Source organism: Staurois parvus, unplaced genomic scaffold (assembly GCF_062004578.1).
Source record: "Staurois parvus isolate SC_StPar_1 unplaced genomic scaffold, SC_StPar_1.0 ptg000832l, whole genome shotgun sequence".
Taxonomy (NCBI): Eukaryota; Metazoa; Chordata; class Amphibia; order Anura; family Ranidae; genus Staurois; species Staurois parvus.
In genome coordinates this window covers 2,783,140-2,808,742 of record NW_028318628.1, presented here as the reverse complement: position 1 = coordinate 2,808,742, position 25,603 = coordinate 2,783,140, and the positions used below count along the sequence as shown (strand labels likewise).

General features: G+C 40.8%; 1 protein-coding gene across 1 annotated transcript in view; it reads right to left on the bottom strand.

The window, feature by feature from the left end:
• Positions 1-25,603, bottom strand: part of LOC149443774 (very-long-chain 3-oxoacyl-CoA reductase-like) — a 56,822-nt gene that overhangs the window by 20,709 nt on the left and 10,510 nt on the right. The window contains exons 4-9 of the mRNA XM_089655304.1: positions 19,836-19,946; positions 11,566-11,633; positions 11,339-11,383; positions 7,747-7,781; positions 7,594-7,675; positions 3,738-3,803 (exon numbers count right to left, since the gene is read on the bottom strand). Of these exons, the coding sequence (XP_089511430.1) occupies positions 3,738-3,803; positions 7,594-7,675; positions 7,747-7,781; positions 11,339-11,383; positions 11,566-11,633; positions 19,836-19,946 (407 nt within the window). The remainder of the gene's footprint in view (positions 1-3,737; positions 3,804-7,593; positions 7,676-7,746; positions 7,782-11,338; positions 11,384-11,565; positions 11,634-19,835; positions 19,947-25,603) is intronic.

The following is a 25,603-nucleotide window of genomic DNA, read 5'->3' as shown; positions in this document are numbered from 1 at the left end:
TAAAAAACAGTCCAAAATAATGCTGATTTACCACGATTTACCATGTTTTGCCGCGTTTTTCAGTGTTATAGCGATTTTACAGCTAAAAAGCTCCTCTAGAAACTCACTAGTTCTGGGGGTATTTTCCAGCTAAAAAACGTTGATTACAGTCTATGTGTGCATGGAGACATAGGATAACATGCTGGGGGGTTTACTGGCTGTAGAATGTCAAAAGCCAAAAACAGCCGCTGTAAAAACGTCCAATGTGCATGAGGACTAAAGAATCCTTTCACAATTTCATGATTAGATTACATTATACAAACACTGGTAAATCAATGCATAATATTAATTTGCCCTTTGTTAATGTGGAATAGAGGAGCACTAAGTTACAGTAACCAGGCTACAGCAGCTAAAGGCAAGGTGTATATGACCAGATTGAGATACTCTGCACCACATTCAGCAAAGCTGAAGAGAACTGCATACAGTCAGTGTAACTGCTGCCTATAGGATGCACCCTAGGTTCACAACTAAGCGTTTTCTACAGCGGTTTGCATTTTACAGAAACACACTACAGTCCATTTAACATGATTTCCTATGAGACACGTTCACATCTCCGCATTTTCACCCAGTGCATTTTTTGGAAAGGGTCAGGGACTTTTTTGAACGCAAAAAGTTGCATTTCTGGTTCTATAGACTTCGATAGAAACACTGCAGAAAAGCATGTAGTGCGTTTTTGCTGCGTTTTTTACACGTTTTGCATTTTAAATCTGCCTAGCCACAAGAAAAAAAACTAAAATAAAAAAACCGCAAAACGCATCAAAAACGCATGTGCAAAAACGCAACGCAAAACACACTGCAGAAACGGATCAAACGCAAACTGCATAGGTGTGAACCTATCCTTAGGCTGGCCATACATGGATCGAAATTCGACCAATTTTTTGTCCGAAAATTGGACCAAAGAATAATCGGCCTATTTTCGCTGTGTTAGTGTGTCAATGGCACTGGACGATTTTCGTGGTTCCTCCCCTTTTTGGTGATCGGGCATGTTGGAAAATTCTTGAAAAATTACCGATTTTTGACTCAATGATGGTCAAATCGTACGATCATTTTTCCAAAAAGAATATGCGCATGAGCCGTGACTTGGAAGGAACAGAAGTTTTGCCTGTTATATTGGATGAACTTTATGACTTAGTCGGCCAATTTTCAAAATCAACTTTTGGTGCGATTTGCATACACATCTGTGTCCAATGTCTTGCAAATCGCACCTGAAATTGGCATGTTCCCCAACTTTGAAATCGTGCGACTTCGGCAGTACCATTTGCCAGATGTGACACGCCCTTTCATTTTTGCTGCAGTTGTGAAGCAAAGCATCACAGCTGAAGAGGTGGTACAGCCCTGGACGGCTGTATACGGTTGTCTAGGCTGGCGGTCAGGGACAGTAAGACCACTCAACCCCCCCTGCCACCCGTGTGAATGAGCCCTAATACAGACAGGACTACTAATAGTAGACTGTCTGCACATTATAGTGAAGTGTACAGCTGAAATCACACTTCCATGATTTGTAGCTTGAAGCTACAAAAATACAGGCATACTTTGGTTTATGAATTTAATTCGTTCTGCGGGACTTTTCGTATAGCAAAAAATTAGTAAACCGAAACACCGTTTCCCATAGGAATGCACTGAAAACCAATTAATCCGTTCCGGAGGTCATATTAAAATACCACATGAGTTATTTTATCAATCATGCGGTATTTTAGTAGTGACAACCATGTGTTAATGTTTCAGCTGTCAGCGGAGTTCCCCACTAACAGCTGAATGTAAAAGAAAGAATTGCCAGCAATTAAAAAAATAATAAAATAATAATAAAAAAAATAATTAAAAAAATGGCGTGGGGTCCCCTCTCCCATCCATACCAAGCTCTTCGGTTCTGATATGGATTTTGAGGGGAACTCCCACACCAAAATGTACAAGAAAATGGCGTGGGGGTCCCCCCCAAAATCCATACAAGACCCTTATCCGAGCACACAGCTCGGCAGGTCAGGAAAGGGGGGAGATGAGCAAGCGCCCCCCCCCCCTGAACCATACCAGGATACATGCCCTCAACATGGGGGGGTGCCTTGGGGCAGGGGGCTCCCCCCCAAAGCACCTTGTCCCCATGTTGATGGGGACAAGGGCCTCTTCCCCACAACCCTGGCCAGTGGTTGTGGGGGTCTGTGGGCAGGGGGTTTATCGGAATCTGGAAGCCCCTTTTAACAAGGGGGGCCCCAGATCTTGCCCCCCCCATGTGAATGAGTATGGGGTACATGGTCCCGATACTCATTCCTAAAAAAAAAAAAAGTGTAGTGTGAAAAAAGACAGGACACGGTCTTTGACAAGTCCTTTATTAAAAGAAGAAACTAAAAGAATGTCCCCCGCAGTAGATCCAACGTCAATCATGAAGTCCACCACCGCCGCCAACCTGAAAAAAGAATTTAAAAAAAGGCTCCGCTCCCAACGCTGGCTCCCGGCCATCAGCCTCTGAGCTGGCTTGACAGTTCTTAAATATGTAAGGTGACATCAAGCGTGTGGCCCCACCTGGTTGTGACATCAATGACCCAGCATGCCCCAGTTGATCAACATGGGGACAAGGTGCTTCGGGAGGGGGAGCCCTCCCTGTCCCAAAGCACCCCCCCAAGTTGAGGGCATGTGGCCTGGTCGCTCGTCCCCCCCCCCCTTTCCTGACCTGTCGGGTTACAAGGGTCTGGTATGGATCTTGGGGGGGGGCCCCACGCCATTTTGTTTTAATTTAGGTGTGGGGGTTCCCCTCAAAACCCATACCAGACCTGAAGGGCTTGGTATGAATGGAGGGGGGACCCCACGATGTTGTTTTATTTATTATGGTGCTGGTTTTTAAATTTAATTACTGCTTTTTTTTTTCTTCACTATAGCTCAGAGATTCAGCTGTCACTTTCCCCCCAGCTAAAAGAAAGAAAGTTTTCTTTTAGTTTATTTCCCTGAATTAAAAGAAACAATGATTCCTTTTTGTTTCTTAAAAGAAACAAAGTTTTCTTTAACTCCAGGGAAAATAACAGCTAATTCTGTGAGCTATAGTGAAGAAAAAAAAAGCTGGCAATTGCATTTAAAAATCGGCACCGGCATACACTTCTTATTGTGAAAAAAATTTGTAAAACAATTCGTAAACCGAGGCATTATTTTCAATGGATTGTCATTCGTAAACCGAAAATTACGTTAACCGAGGCGTTTGTAAACCGAGGTACACCTGTGCTTAAAACTTCCTCTCTATGGTACCTGTTCCATAGAGAACAAAGGATTTGATATGTTTAGCATTTTTGTAGCTTCAGGCTGCAAGTTACAAAACGCTCAAGTATGAATGCAGCTTAGAGAGTTCAGATTAAATGTCACTGAATACTGAACAAACTGGTTCTCTACTTGCTGACTGGGCAGTAAAATGTTTCAACAACTCTACTTGTCTGTACTTTATCTAATCTGTTTACTTTCAAATGCCTCTCCTGATTGTTTTATGATTACTGCAACCAATATAAGGGAGTCTCCGTGCTGTAAAGCACTCACCTTTATACATTCATACACTTCAGAATTATTACTATGCTACATAAGTGATAGGCAATTATTTGCTGCCTGAACTGTAAAGTTCACTTGTGAGCCGAGAAAAATACTGCAATATGTACAAATATAGAGAATGCTACAGTATCATGCATAGAAATGAAATTTCCCAGGACTTCAAACCAAGAGCCATTTACCTGCACTGTTATACCCTTAGACTTGTATTCCACATGTAGACCACGAGAAAAGAAATCCACAAAGACCTGCAGAACAAAGGATTAATGGGTTTCGGTAATTAACAAAAAGGAAATCAAAGTATCACAATTAGAATGATACTATTTAAAGTGTTACTAAACCCACAACAGTAAAATCAGTCTGTATATGCAGTAAAGTATGCTTGTTATACTCACTGTGGAACCTAAGGGGTTAATCCCTCTGCATTGTGTAAAAAGGCTGTTTGATCCTTTCTTCTCTGCCCCTCCACTTGTTGAAATGACCACCTGATACAAACTGAATCCGTAGTTGCATGCACATGCTCAGTTTGGTGTGTATTTCTAGAGGGTTTTTTTTTGGGAGAGTGCATGTGATTAGCAAAGGGCTAATCAGCACTGTCCAGACAGAGGGTCAGGGGGTTTCACATCATCCTTGAGCAGAAAGAAAGCTCCTCCTACAAGCTTTAACCAGTGCTCTGCTGAAGTCACAAGACTGCTCTAACTGCTGATGATGAGAAAAGGTATTTAGCAGTTTATATTTACTAAAATAATTGCATTTCCATGTTGTGTGTACTGTGGGAGACCAGATATAGTGAATGCAGGGTCCTGGGTTTATTAACACTTTAAATATATTTGTGATACATGTAACATATATAATAAATATATATAGTTGCCTCCAGGACTTCTCCCGAGCTTCTCTCATCCTATGGAACTCCCTACCCCAATGTGTCCGGCTGTCTCCTAATCTATCCACCACCTCCATTTATTTCCTCCGTCAGCTCATCCCGACACAGCTATTACCCTTACTCAACCCTTCCTCCTAGATTGCAAGCTCTAACAAGCAAGGCCCTCTGTTTACAATTGTATTGTAACTGTTATGTCTACCTTCATTTTGTAAAGCACTGAGCAAACTGTTGGCACTATATAAATCCTGTATAATGAATAGACTGTAAGGGTAGATTTAGATGTTTGTCTAAATCTCCCTTTCCTCTGAAGCCCAAACTGTGTTTGGATCGCACTTCAGATGCTACTGACAGGCAGTGAGGAAGCGATGTGACGCCTCCTCCCCAACTGTTTAACTCCATTTTTGCCAACAAATGTACTACAACCAGGGTGTTTGTGGCACTTCCCCATTTTCCTGCCAGTCAATGTCGGGTAAACTTTACAGCAGGACAGAAGCCTTGTGACTGTGGCATGTAAACACCTCCGTCTGCTGCCTATTGCAGCTTAAGGGAGGGCATTTGGCAAAAACGCGGCTCAGCCACACATTTTTGCCTCCCACCATGAGGCCTAAAGGTTACTGTGTTCAGCATACAGATAACTAAGGTCTCTTTCAGATGGGCGGTAAGGGGAGGACAGTAAAAACTGAGACATAGTTTTACAACCCCCTGGCTGCCCACCCAAACTGTACAATAATAGCTTGACAGGGCTGTTCACACGCTGTGGCTGAGATGCTTTGCTGCATGGCCACAGCAATTTTAGCTCGGGATGCAGAGTTTGACAAGTGGTGCCACACACTGAGTTCATTGAGTTCAATGGGAATGCCCCACAACCACGGGCAATGCACCCAAGGAGGCAAGGTGCTCTTATCATGATCTAACATTTAAGGTTATGGGGAAATTAGTCACCCGTGGTGGCAGTAGAATGTATGACTACATACAGTATAAGGGGGGTGAATATCCTTAGTAAAGGATACATTTTATTTTTTGCAAGTTATGGTACTTTTTCTGTTCTTGAAATTCTGTTCAATTAAAAAAAATTATTTTGTGTGCATTTCCAAATTTGCAGCCTTAGTTAAATCCCAATTGAAACTTGTAAAAGGCACCCATTGTTAAAGCCCATCTCTGGGCAGATAAAAAAAAAATACCCCTTTCAGTGGAGCTGTGCCAGCACTGCAAGGGTTAATAGCTCATTTTGTCTAGGGGAGAGGAGAAGCACTGGAGAACCTTTACTAAAACTGGTGCACTAAGAATCTGATGCAGCTGTGCATGGTAACCAATCAGCGTCTAACTTCACCTTGTCCAATTAAGCTTTTGCAATAAAACCTGGAAGCTGATTGGTTACTATGAAGAGTTGCTCCAGGTTTAGCACTCTCCAGTTTTAGTAAATAACCCCCACTGTCTGCAGAGGTCTGAAATTGGCCCTGCTGAGTCTAAACCAGAGTTCTCCATTCAGTAAAGCTCACACTTCTAGCTGATTGGACAGCCCTAAACTTAGCCGCTTCCCGTCAGCCCTATAGCAGATATACTGCTACAGGGTGGCACGGGTGTGCAAAATCACATATATATAAGTGATTTTGCATTTCTGGGCAGGGGGCATGCACAAGGAGTACATGCGCTCTACCTGCACCGCCATTCACAGCCATGGCTGTCAATCACCGGGTCCTGGCCGGTGATTACTCGCTGGCGCCCAGTGATTGCCGAGGATCTCTGACGGGGAGGAGTACTGTTAGTAAACAAAACAGTTCACCTCCCTGTCAGCTTCTGCACACTGCTTTGAATGGCTGTACACAGCACAGCCATGCAAAGCAGTGTGCTTACAGTGAAGCACACAGACACCGCCCCATAGTAAAACACACCCAACACAACCCTTTGATTACCCCAGATGTTAACTCCTTCCTGCCCAGTGCCATTAATACAGTGTCAGTGCTTTTTATTAGCACTGATCACTGTATTGGTGTCACTTTCAGTGACACCAAGTCAGTTCCTCACAGTGTCAGAATTCCCGTTGCAGTCCCGCAGTTCTACTATAAGTTGCTGGTCACAGCCATTAGTAGTAAAAATTAAAAAAAAATCCCAGAATATACCGCCATTTGTAAACACTATAACTTTCATGTAACCCAATTCTTTAAATGTATTGGGATTTTTCACAATACATTTTGGCCTACATTTATGATGAAATTTGATTTTTTACATTTTTTTACTAGACATGTTTAATACCAAAAAGTCAAAAATATATATTTTTTTCTCAAAATTTTTTTATAGCGCAAAAAATAAAAAACATACAGGCAATCAAATACCACCAAAAGAAAGCCCAATTCGGGGGGAAAAAGGACATAAATTTCATTTGGGTGCAGCATTGCATGACTGCGCAATTGTCGGTTAAAAGAACGCAGCGCCGTAAAGCAAAAAATGGCCTGGTCAGGAAGGGGGGTAAATCCTAAGGAGGGCAAATTGTTAACAAAGCAGGGTTGCAATCTCAGACCTCTGCAGAGAAACCACTGCTTCCATAAAGAGAGCAAAGGTCCATTTTCTGCAGCATGCTGGCAAATGATAGGCTTTCCTACTCATGCTATGGCTGTAGTTTCGATTCACCTGGAATATGTTTAGTGGATTTATATTCCAATAGTTTTTATTGAACAATTTTCAAATAGCAGATAGAACAAATGAATAATAGTCATGTCACAATGAGCAGATTTCAACACAATGCAAAGAACATGGTTTATCGGACATAAAACACGCAACATGAGACTAGGGACTCTGTAGAGTGCGACTGGATAATCCAAATAAACGTGCACACCATTTATCTAGCCATATATAGGGGACGGACACAGTGGTGGAGAAAGGGAGGAGGGAAGCCAGGAAGGGAACCGGGAGGGAAGCCGGGAAGGGAACCGGGAGGGGGGGAGTTAGGGAACGTAGTGGGAGGGGAAGGGGAAGAACCACTGTTCGTGGACCTGAGATTACAAACAGAGTGTCAACTGAGGTATGACAAATGTTGCAGAACATATAGGGATTAGGCAAAACCCACCCCATAGGACAGATATTTGGTGGATACAAACTGAACGTTCAGTTGAGCTTTTAAAATATATCTCTTTAAAATGTCAACAAAAAAGACTTACTTTTGTGGAACTATATACGAGTGACATTGGATATGGGCGGTTTCCAACTTCAGAAGAAAGATTTATAATCAAGCCTTTCTTTCTGAAAGACAGTAACAAAGGTTCTGAATGAAGCCATCAGCACATTACCCAAATTTGAAGCTCCATATTTACCTCTGCAACATTTGAGGGAGAATAATCTGAGTCATCTAAAAAAGAAAAAAAGAAATGAAAGACTCATAAATGAAATTATATTACTTACCTACTGAGACCTAAAAAGTACAGGATGAGTGTCAGTAAGTATCAGAAGTGAATATCAGAAATTGCGCGCCAGCCATTACATTACCACTGACCTACTTCAGCACTGTGCTGATCTACACTATCCAACTTCCAAACACACATTGAATGCAATTTAACTTACAGTGATATTAAACACTATTTTTTTTTATGGGTGCTAAGGAGCTCTCAAGCCGGGCTATGTATGTCCATAGACACACACAGCACTGATAAGCCAAAACCCTGCTTCCTCCTCATAGAAGTTTGACTGACAGCAGCAGGAGCCTATGGCTCCCACAGTCCTCAGTGTCTACTGTGAGACCAGGAAGTGAGAGGTGTGGTGCTTCAGCCGGGACAGCGCTGGAACGGTGACAGCAGTCAGTATGTGTTTGGGGAGGGGAGTGGGTAGAACAGTTAGTGGGGTGATTTTTACCTTACTGCACGGAATGCATTAAGGTGAAAAAAAATTAGACTTAAAAAAATTAGAATCACTTTAAAGCTTTTAATTACACTGTAAGCTTTCACCAGTAGGACCCTCCTATCCCGCTTGTATTGAATTGTATTGTAACTGTACTGTCTCCCTTTATATTGTAAAGGCCTGTGCAAACTGCAAAAACAAAAAAATATATATTGCAGTTTAACAGTTCTTAGATGTGATGGCTGCATTAGTTTGCTTTTTATAGGACTTTATTTTTACCGGGTGATGGGGCCAGTAACACACTTCCTGTCTCAGGTAGGGATCAGTTTTGAGCTACACTTTGACAGTTCAGGCATTCACCTGAATGCCCAAACTTTATCCTGTTCATATATAGAAGCATTATTTCTACTACTTCTTTATATGACAACTTTCCACTGTCACTGGTTTCTAAGAAAGCAAGCATCCACAGCGTCCATAGGAACCAATGACGTCATGGGAATCTCAGCCCCTTTTAAGCAAAGGGGCGGGGATAGCTGTGACATCACTGCCCAAATATGGACGCTGGCCGTATTTAGGCAATAACAGCAAAAATGACATTTACAAAGAAAAAAAAAATGATACAGCTTAACTACTTGCCTCCCATCCACAGTACATTTACTATGAGCTGGCAGTAGCTACAGGCTAGCTCATGCATACTGGTGAGCTCCCTAGGGGGACGTAGCGGCTTAACCTCCCTGGCGGTATGATTATTTCAGATTTTTGGTGCTGAAAGCGGTACCATTTTTTTTGCATGGAAATATGTATTTTTTTTATTGTAGGCTGTAATTTTTAGGAAAAACTCACTGAAATCTGTCCGAACAAGAGTCTAGTAAACATCCCGGGTATGATAAAATTTGAAACACAAAATCATAAATTATAATTTAATAAATAATCATAAAAATAATATACAAATAATAAAAAATTTAATTCAATAATATAATCAAACCAAAAACACTGAAATGTGAAATATAGCGGCAAGTTCGCACATTGCTGAGCTCAGTCGCAAAATCCTTTTCAGTTTCTGATGACGAATTTCCCCCACGAATCATTATCACTCAATTCTGCAAGTGGTTCTGATTTACTATCGCTGTTCTCTAGCTGATCTAAACCGCTTTTGACCTAAAGGGACACTTTTTGGACGCCATGGACATTTCTCAGTTTCCAGGCAGAAAGAACAGACAAAATGCAGGCAGGGCGCAGGACAAAGCACTAGGGACAATATGTATGTGAAATAGGTTGAAACAGCAATGTTTTACTGTGTAAAATGAAAAAAAAAAAAAATGACATTTTTTAAAATTTTTAAATTTCCCGCCGCCGGCGGCGGCGGCGTCCGTACGTCCCGACGTCACAGGGACAGGACACAGAAGCCAGATGCCGGCATCGGCCGGAGGAGATGGCCGGGGACGCTGCAGGGGACACATCGTGGGAGCGCAGGGTAAGGTAAGTGAAGAACACATGCCGGAGCAGCGCCGCATGGTATTCCCGAGTGTAGCTCGGGGTTACCGCTTTTGGTACTGAAATGTTACCCCGAGCTACACTCGGGAATACCGCCAGGGAGGTTAATCCCATGACCGCTGTGTCCTGTGGACACAGCTGATCATGGAGCTCGGTGCCCAGCCACTACGAGCAGCCGGGGTATCATGTGATTCCTACGACCAATTATAGTGATGATGATTACAATGTAAGCAATGTACATCAAAACTGTTGAGAATGGCTTTCATTCATGACAGCTTGCTTACTGTTGTGATAATGCGATTGGCACACAGCTATCACATGGTAATTGTCACTCTGTACCAAGTGAATAGTAACCAAGCTGTCATGAATGAAAGCCATTTATGATGCTTAAAACTAATGCTTATTACAGTGATCAACAATAATACTGTAAAAAAAAGATCCCTGATCACCCCCAGAGCAGTACAGTGTCACAATGGTGACATTAAACCACTTTAATGACAGTATGTAAAAAACAAAGATAGTAAAAAAAGAAAAAAAAAAACTTTAAAAAATTCTATAAATTTACTTTTTTCTTTTTTTTTACACATGCTATCACCAGTCAGTATCCCCGATCACCGCCACACTGGTCATATGATGATGCTGTACTGCACTGGTGACAGTATGTTAAAAAATTGTGCAAAAAAAAAACACCCCCAATTTTTTTAATTTTTATAATTTTTCAAAAGACTATGACAAAAAAATGACAACTTCAAAAAACTCACCATGCCTCTTACTAAATACCTGGGACTGTCTACTTTCCACAAAGGGGTCATTTGGGGGGTATTTGTACTGTCCTGGCATTTAAGGGCCTCAAGAAATGAGATAGGCTGTCAGTACATCAGGATTGATCAATTTTCAAATATATATCCCATAGTTTGGAGACTCTATAACTCACACACAGACTACATAATATACATTGATTTGGGATTATTTATATTAAAGAAATGTAGAAGACAACGTTTTGGCCTAAATTTATGAAGAAAAATTATTTGTTTGTAAAACTGCATAACAGAAACAAAGAAGAACATGTTTTTTAAAAAATTTACTGTATTTTTTCATTTATATAGCAAAAAATAAAAACCCAGTGGTGATCAAATACCACCAAAAGAAAGATCTATCGGTCTCAAAAATATGATAAAAATGTAATATTGGTACAGTGCTGCATTCCATTAAAAGTGTGACAGTGCTGAACAATTGGTTTGGACTGAAAGGGGGGGAAAGTGGTTAAAGGTAGATGAGAAATAATAAACTTACTGGCCAGATCACCAGGTGAAAATAAAAGAAAAAAACTAAAAAAGACTAAAAAAGAAAACGAATGCAGCCACCACATCTAAGGATTGCTGATCTGCAAAACATTACATTATTGATTTATGGACTAGATATACTCTAAGGAAAAGACGGTGTTAATTACAGGAACAGGAAAATAATGCCACTTTTTATCACATTGCAAATTGAAATACTTTTATTTTTGTAAGATATCCTGATCTGCAATCACTGATATATGGATGTGTTTAACAGCAAATACTAACATACACTTACCCATAATACTGACATGATATTGCAGTTGATTATTTTGTCCAACATCTAATAAATACACAGAAATGAAAATTACCACAATGCCTTCATCACGGTTTACACATAAAAACATTCTACTGTAGTTGAGGATATTGTAGGGAATAACAGAGAACTGTCACCGAGGAACATCCCCTTTTTTACACACAAATCAATGATAGTTTTAGAATTTTCTTTAATGAGAAAGAACATACCTGATCTCTATTGGGGATATTCATATATTTGCATGGGTCCTGATTAATATTCATACCTACATTGTTTACTGAAAAAGAAAGATATTAATACCATGAAAAATGTATCAACCAATAAACAACCATTCTGTCTTTCCAGAATGTACATTACTTACTGTATAGACACCTACACCATTTCCATGGGGATAGTACTACATTGAACAGATACTTGGGGGATTCAAAACAGCCCTAATGGCACACTTCTGGTGGGCAGTTCCTTTAAAGTTCATCTTTTGAGAAAAAATAATAAATGCATATTTTTTTGCAGGCAAAAAAAGTGCATTTATGATTTTTTTTCTAAGGACCCTGCAGAGCATTGCACCCACAATCAGCAGATCTCGGGTGCAATCTTAGGCTCCTGCACGCTCTCAGGATAGCTGTCTGCCCGTACCTCCTGTACAGGCAGGCAGTTACTTGAGAGCAGGAAGACCAATGAACTACGAGAGCATTCACCAGCGCCCTCATAGTTCATTGACAACTACAAGCTGTCAGCTGCAATGGCTGACAGGACTTGAAATCTATCCATTCACAAGAAACTGTGAATGAATGATGCGGTCGTGTGGGTGGAGCCCGAGCAGCCATGTTGTTTTCAAATAGTGACAGCATGTGTGGGAAGAAGGCCCCCCTGCCTGCTGTCACAGGGAGGAGGGGTTCGGGGGGAGAGGGTGCAGATGCTGGAGCATGTTATAGTCCTTTCACGAGGAGATTCTGTTTTTTTCATCAGTTCAGTCAAGTTTTTTCAAAGATGGATCGAAAAAAGTTTTTTAAAAAAACGGATCAGTTTACATCAGTTTTTCATCCTATTACATCTGTTCACATCCGTTTTTCACCCGTTTACATCCGTTTTTGTCCGTTCCGGGTTTTTTTATGGAAGAAAAATTGAGTTTGGTATGGCAGTAGCCAGGGCGCTGTTATGGGGTATGGGGGTGATCAGGATGCTGCTATTAGGCATGGCGGTGATCAGGATGCTGATTTAGGGTATGACAGTGATCAGAGAGCTGATAAGGGGTATGGTGGTGATCAGGATGCTGGTATGGGGTATGGTGCTGATCAGGATGCTGGTATGGGGTATGGCGGTGGTCAGGATGCTGGTATAGGGTACGAGAGTGATCAGAATGCTGATATGGGGTATGGTGCTGATCAGGACGCTGTTATGGGGTATGGTGGTGATAAGGACGCTGTTATGGGGTATGGTGGTGATTAGGACGCTGGTATGGTGTATGGTGGTGATCAGGACGCTGTTTTAGGGTATGGTGGTTGTTGGATTTTATACACATATAATACTTCTTCTAGTGTCTTGAGGCGATTATGAATGAAAGAGCCATTGAAATAAAAAATGAAGTGTGATTTTATTCTATCACACAATGGTGTCAAATAACAATGTAAAGCGTATTATGAACAGTTCCATGTAGATAAAACTACTGTAGAAATAACAAACAAAAGTTCAGAGATAAAGAAAGAGTCACCATTATTAGGTATTGAAGTACGGCCATGTGCTGTGTTGTCCTGTCCTTCAAGCTCTACTTGTCCTTCTCATGTCTACTTGGGAAGAAGCAGCAAGTAGACGGAAGTTACGTTAATGATGATCTCTTGTCTTGCAGCACCTGTTCCAGCATCTCAGAAAGTTCTCATGAAAAGCCATGTGTGTGTGTGTTATGTATGAAAGAGTGTCCTGTTAGCGTATAAGTGAGAGTCTCTCATGTCCGTTGTCTCATGGTCTTTTAAGAGGCAAATTTACGTCATAGTTAGTGATCTAAATACCTTCTATGGAAACTATTACTGATTAGCAAAGCCATTTCATATAAGGAAAGGATGCTATACATATGATGTTTGATGGACAGGAACATACAGTTGTGGCCAAAATTATTCAACCCCCACTGAAATTGAGTGTTTTGGCCAGTTTGACATTGCTTTTGATCATTCAGTCATCTTGCTTACATTTACATTAAAGAGGCACTTGTAGGTCAGACAAATATAACATAACAGTTATAATGAAATAACCACAAATGTCTTTTCTGTGCTCACAGCATTATCAGTTTTATTCAACCCCCAAGTGACATTCAATCTTAGTACTTAGTACAGCATCCTTTTACAGTTATAACAGCTTTTAAACGTGAAGCATAGCTTGACACAAGTGTCTTGCAGCGATCTACGGGTATCTTCGCCCATTCTTCATGGGCAAAGGCCTCCAGTTCAGTCACATTCTTAGGCTTGCGCACTGCAACTGCTTTCTTTAAGTCCCACCAGAGGTTCTCAATCGGATTTAAGTCTGGTGACTGCGATGGCCACTCCAAAATGTTCCAGCCTTTCCTCTGCAACCATGCTCTAGTGGACTTGGAGGTATGCTTGGGATCATTGTCCTGTTGAAAGGTCCAACGTCTCCCAAGCCTCAGGTGTGTGACGGACTGCATCACGTTTCCATCCAATATCTCCTGGTACTGAAGAGAATTCATGGTACCTTGCACACGCTGAAGCTTCCCTGTACCTGCAGAAGCAAAACAGCCCCAAAGCATGATTGACCCTCCACCATGCTTCACAGTAGGCAAGGTGTTCTTTTCATCATAGGCCTTGTTCTTCCTCCTCCAAACATAGCGTTGATCCATGGGCCCAAACAGTTCTAATTTTGTTTCATCAGTCCACAGAACACTATCCCACAACTTTTGTGGTTTGTCCACATGGCTTTTGGCATACTGCAGTCGACTCTTCTTATTCTTTGGAGACAGCAAGGGGGTACGCCTGGGAGTTCTGGCACGGAGGCCTTCATTACGCAGTGTGCGTCTTATTGTCTGGGCTGAAACTTCTGTACCCACATCTGACAAATCTTTTCTCAGTTCCTCAGCAGTCACACGGGGACTTCTCTCCACTCTACGCTTCAGGTAGCGCACAGCAGTCGAAGTCAGCATCTTCTTTCTGCCACGACCAGGTAGCGTTTCAACAGTGCCCTTTGCCTTGAATTTGCGAATGATGCTTCCTAAGGTGTCTCTTGGTATGTTTAACATCTTTGCAATCTTCTTATAGCCATTGCCCTTCCTGTGAAGAGAAATCACCTCTTCTCTTGTCTTCCTGGACCATTCTCTTGCCTTCACCATGTTTGTAACCACACCAGTAAATGTCTAGAAGGAGCTGAGTATCACAGTCATTTTAAAGCTGCCTAATTGGTGCTTATTATGCTTGATTGCTGCTCGGTGACATCCACAGGTGTTTTCAATACCTGATGGAAAGCACCTGTATGAACCTCTGTTCTTCAGAGTGGTAGTCTTTAAGGGGTTGAATAATTGTGGCAATGAAGAAACCACATAAGAACCATTTACTACTGTATTACATAAACAATTGATGTCATTTTAGTTGCATTTGGGTAGTTACAACGTCCTTGTAGGATTTGATTCTGAATACAATTCCAAATGTACACTATAGTCCCTAAACCCCTTTACAGCATTGGGGGTTGAATAATTTTGGCCACAACTGTATGTATGCTGATGAACCCTCAGCTATATATTTAAAGAATAGTATAGCTTAAGAACATATCAATGTATAATCACTAAACTATATATGTATCAATGTTAGAGACGTATACTAAATACACACAGATACTATTAAAATACATAATGTAATAGTAAGTCACTTCTAATAACCTTGACATAACTACCAGATACTTTATGCCTAAATATAGTATACTCAACCTTCAACTGATTTAGCTAGTTCAGCTTAACTTATTCATATCTTTTTCAGTCTCAGTTTAATTTATTCATATCTTTTTCAGTCTCGGTTTAATTGAAGAATACTAATACTACCATTTGTCAAAAGACCATTTACACATATTAATATTAATTATGACTAATCATAAAAACCAAATATTTTGCAAGCTTGCCATCAATATAAGTGCCGAATCATAATTTAGATTTATTACAGTGGTGATCAGGACGCTGTTATGGGGTATGGTGGTGATCAGGACGCTGGTATGGTGTATGGTGTTGATCAGGATGCTGGTATGGGGTATGGTGGTGATCAGGATGCTGGTATGGGGTATAGTGGTGATCAGGACGCTGGTATGGGGTATGGTGGTGATTAGGACGCTGGTATGGTGTATGGTGTCGATCAGGATGCTAGTATGGGGTATGGTGGTGATCAGGATGCTGGTATGGGGTATGGTGGTGATCAGGACGCTGGTATGGGGTATGGTGGTGATTAGGACGCTGTTATGGAGTATGGTGGTGATTAGGACGCTGTTATGGAGTATGGTGGTGATTAGGACGCTGTTATGGAGTATGGTGGTGATTAGGACGCTGTTATGGGGTATGGCGGTGATTAGGACGCTGTTATGGAGTATGGTGGTGATTAGGACGCTGTTATGGGGTATGGTGGTGATTAGGACGCGGTTATGGTGTATGGCTATAAAATGGATATGGAAGTGAGCACTAACTGGAAATAGATATAAGTATTACAGTGGCTGCTGGCACTCAGGGTGTAGGCAACGATCCCAATGTAAACATGTATAAATAAAGTGCAGCACCCCGGTCAAATCAGGTACGACTTGCAATTTGCTGGAGAACTGGAGAAAGTACAGAGAAGGGCAACCAAACTGATAAGAGGCATGGAGGAGCTCAGCTATGAGGAAAGATTAGAGGAACTGAATTTATTCTCTGAGAAGAGGAGATTAAGGGGGGATATGATCAACATGTATAAATACATCAGTGGTTCATATAGTGAACTCGGTGTAGAGTTATTCACCCTGAGGTCATCACAGAGGACAAGGGGGCACTCTTTACGTCTGGAGGAAAAGAGATTTAAACTCCAAACAAGGAAAGGTTTCTTCACAGTGAGAGCTGTGAAAATGTGGAATAGACTCCCTCAAGAACTAGTTCTGGCCAGCTCAGTGGATTGCTTTAAAAAAGGCCTGGTTGTTTCTCAGATACACAGAATATAACTGCGTACTAACATTTATAGGTAAAGTTGATCCAGGGGGATCAGGAAGGAATTGTTTTCCCTGCAGGAGCAAATTGGATAATGCTTTGCTGGGTTTCTTTTGCCTTCCTCTGGATCAACTGTGGGTGTAGGATTATAGCTTTTTTTTTTTTAACCTCCCTGGTGGTATGATTATTTCAGATTTTTGGTGCTGAAAGCGGTACCATTATTTTGCATGGAAATTTGGCGTTTTATATTGTAGGCCTGTAATTCTTAGGAATAACTCACTGAAATTTGTTCGAACAAGAGTCTAGTAAACATCCCGAGTAGGATAAAACTTGAAACACGAAATCATAAATTATAATTTAATAAATAATCATAAAAAATAATAATATAATAATAATAAATTTAATTCAATAATATAATCAAACCAAAAACAGTGTCTGATGACGAATTTCCCCACGAATCATTATTACTCAATTCTGCAGGTAGTTCTAATTTACTATCGCTGTTCTCTAGCTGGTCTAAAACCGCTTTTGACCTAAAGGGACGCTTTTTGGACGCCATGGACATTTCTCAGTTTCCAGGTAGAAAGAACGGTAAAATGCAGGCAGGGCACAGGACAAAGCACTAGGGACAAAATGTATGTGAAATGGTTTGGTACAGTAATGTTTTACTATATTATTTTAGTGATTTTTGTGAATGTCACTTTTTGTCATTTTCAAATTTCCCGCCGTTCCGTCCCCCGTACGTCCTGACATAGCAGAGGACAGAACCCAGATGACAGATGCCGGCATCCGCCGGATTACATTGCCGGGGACACTGCAGGAGGGACATCGCGGGAGCACAGGACAAGGTAAGTGCAGAAGGGATCGAGGAGCAGCGCCGCATGGTAAGCCCGAGTGTAGCTCTGGGTTACCGCTTGTGGTACTGAAATTTTACCCCAAGTTACACTCGGGAATACCGCTAGGGAGGCTACTGGTTGAACCGGACGGACTTTTTGTCTTTTTCAGCCAGACTAACTATGTAACTATGTAACCCTATTGTCCGCAATTAGAGCAGTCAAATTGGTGCGGTTCCGACTGGGTTGGAGCCGCACCGATTTTTAAGTAGTACACATACTTCTTTTGGTGCGATTTACATAGACATTTGTGTCCGATGTCTTGCAAATCGCACCTGAAATCAGCATCTCACCTGACATTGAAATTGTGCGACTTCACTGTAAGTTGCAAGATTTCAAAGTCGGGTTTTATGTGACTGGGGGGGGGGTGAGTATTAATAATTTGATATGGCTAGATTAGCCTTTGTAGTAGAGGTATTCTGGTCTCCAGCTCACTTTCCAAAATAGTGAATAATTTAATATGTGACAAAAAGTAAAAAATATATACTCCGCACTGTTAGAAAAATTTTCTGGAAAAAAGTTTATTGAGGCTCTAGTGGGAAATGACATGAATACGGAAATAAAAAAAAAAAAAAAAAAAAAGGGGAAAGAGGAAAATCCCTAAAAAAATTGGGATCTTTTGAAGGATATATATAAAATCACTGTTTATTTCATATCAATATTCTCCACATATATTATAATGCTCATAACAATGTCCAAAAACACTATATTATGTAAAAGTTAAAAGGTTACAACATAATAGAGATTGTGTGATGGGCCTATATGTTGGCCAATCGGAATATTGATCTTAAGCGTATCATAAACATGATCATGTATACGCTTGTGAAAGGGCCGCTTTGTTTTGCCCACATACAATGCACCACAGGTTTTGCCTATCACACAATTACCATGTAACAGCTATGCAATTCATGGCTCTGGATAGAGTTATGGAAGATCCTACGGGAGGGGACTTTGATAGGAAAGTGCTCCAACGGGAGACCTGGTAGATATATCGGCTTAAAGCTACAGTACCACCTGGCCCCAATGATGTGATCAGTTTCACATCATTTTTGTAATAGTTTATAGTGCATTCCATTCTAGGCAGTGTTTATGTACATGTATAGATGTAAAGATCATATCTATCTTTACATATGTTCGTATGCCATGGTTCATTCATGGTTTTTTGCAGTGGGGCCCTGAAGGTTCTAGTTACACTCTTGGAAATAATGTTGTTACATAGTTACATAGTCTGGCTAAAAAAAGATCAACCATTAAAAAAAAAAAGTTATAATCCTATACCCACAGTCGATCCAGATGAAGGCAAAAAAAACCCCAGCAAAGCATGAACCAATTTGCTCCTGCAGGGAAAAAAATAAAACAAATTCCTTCCTGCTGTGGAACTGGAAAGAGTGCAGAGAAGGCCCAATAAACTAGGGACATGGAGGACTTCAGCTATGAGTAGAGATTAACGAAACCAATTTTTCTCCCTTAAAAAGAGGTGTTTAAATCAGTATATGATCATTGTGTATTTATTTAGTAAACTTGGTCCAACATTGTTCACTTTTAGGCCACTGCAAATGACAAGGGGCACTGTTTGCATCTAGATGAAAGAGATGTAATCTCTGCATTCAGAAAGGCTTTTTTTTATATCAAGAGCTGGCACAATGTGGAATACAAAAGGGATAACAGGCGCAAGGTGTAGTAGTCCATGTATGTTTGATGAGTTCCAAATGGGCAGGGGTGAAGGTAGCCCAGTAGGCACTAAGGGCAAGCTGCGTAGGAGCGAAGCATAACTCTGCAGGAGGGAAACAAAGAAACACAGCGCCTCTAAGTATTTAAATACCTTCACAGTACACACTTAGAAGCGTTGTGTTTCTTTGTTTCCCAAAATGTGGAATAGCCTGGCATTCCACAGAAACTAGTTCTATGCAGCTAAGCAGATTTTTTTTTCTAAAGAAGCTGAATGTATTCTAAACACAAAATATAACTGGATAACATTTAAAAGCAATAACATGATAGATTGTTGATACAAGGAATATCAAATTGCATTAGGGGATCAGAAAGGCATTTTTTCCTACTGGAGCAAAACGTATTATGGGGTTTTTGCCTCCATGTGGGTCAACTGTGGGCTTAGGGGTCCAGGGATGCAGGTACTTTGATATGTATTTTCATTTTTCTATTGGTTAAAGTTAATGGACACCCATCTCTTTTCAACTTACTGTAACTATGTAACTAGTAGGTTTAGAGGTAGTGTACCTACATATGATGTGGAAGGAGATACAGCCAACATTGTAACTCCCCACATCTTAAAAGGGAACATTCTGGAAATGTCCAGCTGGTGCTTGGGAGGTTTGGCTTTACGAGAACCCTAACATCTTACACTTGTCTATTCATGGGATGAAGGAGAATCCAAAACTTCTCACATAAATCAAACCAACATGTCATTCATTACCCAGAATTCCAATCTCCAGATCTTCCAGTTCTTCCTTAATTTTCTGGTAAATATGTGATCCATTCGTAAAATCCACTTGTATTACCCGAGTCTTGCGCCCAAATTCTTTTTCTTTTTTTAAACACAGAAAAATAGCACATGAATCATGAAATGTGTATAATCATTAACATGGTTGTAAAGCTCTGACATGAAATATGAACAAAATATCCTTCTCTAGTGTGTACTTGTCAAAATCCAGAGCACTAAATGTCATTTCTCTCTGTTGTTACGTGCATGAGTCACTTCTCACAAGTTTTCCTGACACCAAGTGAAAAATGGTGATGAGGAGGGATGTCCAGCAGATTGACAGCCTCAGCTTTGTTCCTGTGTTCTGTGTGTCTCTTCCCTCCAATCATATCTTACTGAGCTCTGCAGTGTGTAACTTCAGCTCTCTGCCCCCTGCTTTCTGAACGTTCAGCCCAGCTGTATAAATTGTGCACTTTTAATGGCTGCAGAGGGGGAGAAATCTGCAGATAAACAGGTACAACATATGTAGGATGATTTGTTTCATCTCAGTGTATCACCTGAGGCTAGTCACTTCACTGGGAATATGTATGGGTTTACAACCACTTTAACATAAATATTTGAAATAGGAGAAATATTGGATACCCATACAAAATTTCTGCAGATATGGCGTCCTTGGCTGGATATAGCTCAGCCCTCGAGATTCGACCAGTCCCTTTTATCGATATGAGGATGAATTCTGCTGTGATCCCCTCGGAGCCCTTCCCTCGCCCCCTTTTTTTTTTTTTTTTTTTTTTTTGTGTGTGTGTTGTCCATGTCTCTCTACTATTTGTCTTTTTCTACTCTTCTGTCTACTCTGTCCTTAAGCATAATTTACGCATAGTACCTGCTGTTCTCTGCGCTGCATCCGTATGGCTATTTATGCAATCTAGATTTCTTTTTAAATTCTAGGTCATGAATATGTACTGTTTTTTTTTTTTTTTTTTGATGTGGCCATTACTCGGGCCTTTCCTGTTTATTATAATGTTGATGTAGCAATACTTCCCTTTGGAGTTTACATTATCATTGACCCACAAAGGTCTGTTACCCGTTCCCTCCCAATCTCCCTCCCCATCCCTTCCCTCAGGGCACCTATGTAAACTTTTCAGATTTTGCTTTTATCGATACATGCCTTGCATTTATTGTAATATGTAACTGTTGGTCATTGAATCTTTGCTACGATTGTCTGTTCATCTTTGCTTATTATTCAATAAAGCTTTTTGTAAAAGAAATAGGAGAAATAAAGGAGGAAACATAATGGTTTGGGGTCAATTTTACATTTATAATATGTATATAAAATAGCTTTATATTTAAACATACAATAAAGGTGCACTGTAGACACAGGTTCTTTTTAAATGGAAGGCACAGCATTAGTTTTTCTCTTTAGGACTGTACTGTATTTGTCCTATAAATAGAGCAGGCAGGGAAAGGGAGGAAGGGGGCACATGCCACTCCTCTGAATAATTTGTATGTTAAAGCCAAAACTAAAAATGTAATATATTGCAGCATACCAATCCTTAGATGTTGTGTCTGCTTTAGTTTTCTTTTTTATGTTTTTCCTCTCTGTTTTCACCTGGTGATCTGGACAGTAATACACCTCCTGTATTAGTGTGCTGCAACTCTGGATGAACGAGCACAGGGAGCACCTTTGGACAGCAGCATTGTCAGTTTGGAGGGAGAGGAGTGTCAGATGTACTAAATAAATGATTTAAATACACTAACAGATTGAAGCCAAGCTCCAGCTACTACTTTATTCATTCATTTTTTCCCTTTTGGAATAAAGGTTTTACATAAATACTGTAACTAAAAGAAGATCAGTGTAAGCTCCCAGGTCAGTGGTAAATGGTTTATCTCAACCCTCTACATCTGCATGAGAGCTTGTTCTGTTGAAAAACAGCAGACTTACCGGCTGGACAGATGAAAATATAGGCAGGAAATCCTAAAAAATAATTATCTAAAAATATCTAAGAATTGGTAAGCTGCATTATAATATATATTTGCTTTTGGGTTTAATACCACTTTAATTTTAAATTTAGTTATTGAGCTCTATAAACAGAAAACATTTTAATAATGAGGTTAAGGAGTATCTAAACCCAAAACCAAAAATGTGTTATATTGCAGTTTACCATTGTTTAGATAAGATTGCTGCATTTGTTTTTTTAAGTCAACCACTTAATTTCACTTGGCAATGTTGCAAGTAATTTTCTGTCTCCTTGGAGTTTATTTACTAAAGCTAAACCAATCAGATTCTAACTTCAGCTTGTTCAATTAGACATTGGCAATAAAACCTGAAAGCTGGCTGGTTGCTATGCAGAAGTAAGCCTGATTTTGCACTCTCCAACTTTAGTCAATAAACCCCTTTGCGTCTACATTCGTTTCTTCATGGTATCAATAGGAGCAGCCATGGCTGTCACCAAAGCTGGACTTCAAACATGTCACAGGAAGCAACAAGCAAGGCCAATAGGTATTTTTTGTTCTTGTTAAACATGTTTTTTAAAAATAGATACTACATCTAAGGGTTGGCAAACTACAATAAAATATTTTTTTGCTTTTTCGATTTGGATATACCTCAAATTTATCTAGTAAAAATGTGAAAATTGAGATTTCCTCTGACTTCTTGCTATGTCTTTGGGAGAGGAAGAGAAGAGTAGGACACAGACTAAAAAGAAAAAAAATACTGATCAAGTTTTAATAATTCCTGACTGTATAAAAATATAAATAAATGAATAAATAATAATAATATAAAATAAATCTATATATATATTATATATATATATATATATATATATATATATAGTTGTGTTCAAAATAATAGCAGTCAGACATCACTAACCTGGTCAATCACTGTTTTTGGTAGAAATAATATTTCTACATGGCAAATAATTTACTAGCAGGTGTAGTAGAGTAATAGAAATCCAACAGACCCAACAGTCATGACATGCATGCTGCTGATTCTGTGTAATTGAATCACTAATTGAAAGGGGCATGTTCAAAATAATAGCAGTGTGGAGTTCTATTAGTGAGGTCATTCATTCTTTGAAAAACAGGTGGCAATGATTGCCCTTATTTAAGGAAGGAAAGCAGCAAATGTTGTACATGCTGGTTACAGTGCATTTCTCTGAAATTCTGAGGAAAATGGGTCGTTCCAGACATTGTTCAGAAGAACAGCGTACCTTGATTAAAAAGTTGATTGGAGAGGGGACAACATATAAAGAAGTGCAGAAAATGATAGGCTGCTCAGCTAAAATTATCGCAAATGCTTTAAAATGGCAACCAAAACCTGAAAGACATGGAAAAAAGCGAAAAACTACCATTCAAATGAAGAAGAATAGCCAAAATGGCAAGGACTCAGCCAACAATCAGCTCCAGGAAGATGAAAGAGGGTCTAAAGTTACCTGTGAGTACTGTTACAATTAGAAGACGCCTATGTGAACCCAAGCTATCTGCAAGAAGCCCCCGCAAAGTCCCACTGTTGAAAAAAAGACATGCTGAAGAGGTTACAATGTGCCAAAGAGCACATTGACTGGCCTAAAGAGAAATTGTGCAACATTTTGTGGACTGATGAAAGTAAGATTGTTCTTTTTGGGTCTAGTGGCCGGAGACAGTTTGTCAGGCGACCCCCAAACACTGAATTCAAGCCACAGTACACTGTGAAGACAGTGAAGCATGGTTGTGCAAGCATCATGATATGGGGATGTTTCTCATACTACGGTGTTGGGCCTATTTATCGCATACCAGGGATCATGGATCAGTTTGAATACATCAGAATACTTGAAGAGGTCATGCTGCCTTATGCTGAAGAGGAAATGCCCTTGAAATGGGTGTTCCAACAAGACAACGACCCCAAACACACCAGTAAATGTGCAACATCTTGGTTCCAGACCAACAAGATTGACGTTATGGAGTGGCCAGCCCAATCCCCGGATCTTAATCCAATAGAAAACTTGTGGGGTGACATCAAAAATGCAGTTTCTGAGGCAAAACCAAGAAATAGAGAAGAACTGCGGAATGTAGTCCAATCATCCTGGGCTGGAATACCTGTTCACAGGTGCCAGAAATTGGTTGACTCCATGCAACACAGATGTACAGCAGTTCTCAGAAACAGTGCTTATACAACTAAATATTAATTAAGTGATTCAAAGGAAAGCAAAATCTTCAAACATTTTTCAGTTTATATAGTGAATGTTTGAGTTTGTAAAGAAGAATACAAACACTGCTATTTTTTTGAACAGTCTAATATTCACTTTTCTTCAATTTATTTAGAGGAACAACACAAATTTGATATATTTTTCTTCATGTTTTGATTTGGAATAGAATGTGTAGTGTTCCCAATGCATTTGTGTGTATGGAAATAAAAGCTATTAGAAGGATTTTGAGCTTTATTCACTTTGTTCAACACGCTGCTATTATTTTGAACACAACTGTATATATATATATATATATATATATATATATGTATTTACTCTAAAATGATATGTGCACTTTTTTTTTTCAAATGAGAAATGCTCACTCTACATAAGTCTCTATGTAAACATAGTGAATATAACAGAATATTTCTGATCTGCAGAAATGTGAACATTGGCCAGGTCATGCGCAATGTTTACTCACCTGCTTTTGCATTGCTTTACCTTGTAGCCTGGATCATATGCTTATCTGAGAACAGGAACTGGCATAGATAGAAGCAGTTCCTGTCTTCAGTAGGTACCGTGTTTCCCCCAAAAAAAGACACTGTCGTATATTTTTTTTGGCTAAAAAAAACACACTATTTTCAGGGTAGGTCTTATTTTTTTAATGTACAGGTGTAGACGGGGTGCAGAGGTGAGCTGCAGGCAGTTGTGGATGACGGTTACTATAGAGAGGGCCGGCTGATGACAGTTGTGAGCTGCAGTCAGGTGTTGCAGAAGTGAATTGATAGGTGAGTTTCAGACAGGGTGCAGAGATGAGCCACAGAGTGCAGGGGTGAGTTACGGACAGGGGATGCAGAGATAAGCTGTGGCCGGAGGGTGCAGAGGCAAGCTGTGGCCAGGGGGTGCAGAGGCAATCTGTGGCAAGGGGGTGCAGAGGCAATCTGTGGCCAGGGGGTGCAGAGCTGAGCTGTGGCCAGGGGGTGCAAGCTGAGCTATGGCAAGGGGGGTGCAGAGCTGAGCTGTGGCCAGGGGGTGCAGAGGCAAGCTGTGGCCAGGGGGTGCAGAGGCAAGCTGTGGCCAGGGGGTGCAGAGGCAATCTGTGGCCAGGGGGTGCAGAGCTGAGCTGTGGCCAGGGGGTGCAAGCGGAGCTATGGCAAGGGGGGTGCAGAGCTGAGCTGTGGCCAGGGGGTGCAGAGGCAAGCTGTGGCCAGGGGATGCAGAGCTGAGCTGTGGCCAGGTAGTGCAGAGCTGAGCTGTGCAGAGGTGGGTTGTAACTTAGCTCATCTCTGCACCCCCCCCCCCCCCCAGCCGCAGCTCACCTATGCAGCCTGTCTGCAACTCACCTCTCAATTTACCTCTGTAACTCCTGACTGCAGCTCACCTGTGCAGATCCCCCCTCCCCCTCTCCACTGCCCTCATATAGTTAGCTAGTTTGCAAAACAGAGCTGTCAGCAGCCGGCCCCTCTCTATAGTAACTCCCGTTTTGGATCCTATCTTCCCACACAGTGCACCAAGCGCACTTACTCACCGCTCCGCCTCTTCCCCACTGGCTGGTGATCACCCCTGGGGCATCGGCTTCCATGCATTAGGCTGCAGGAC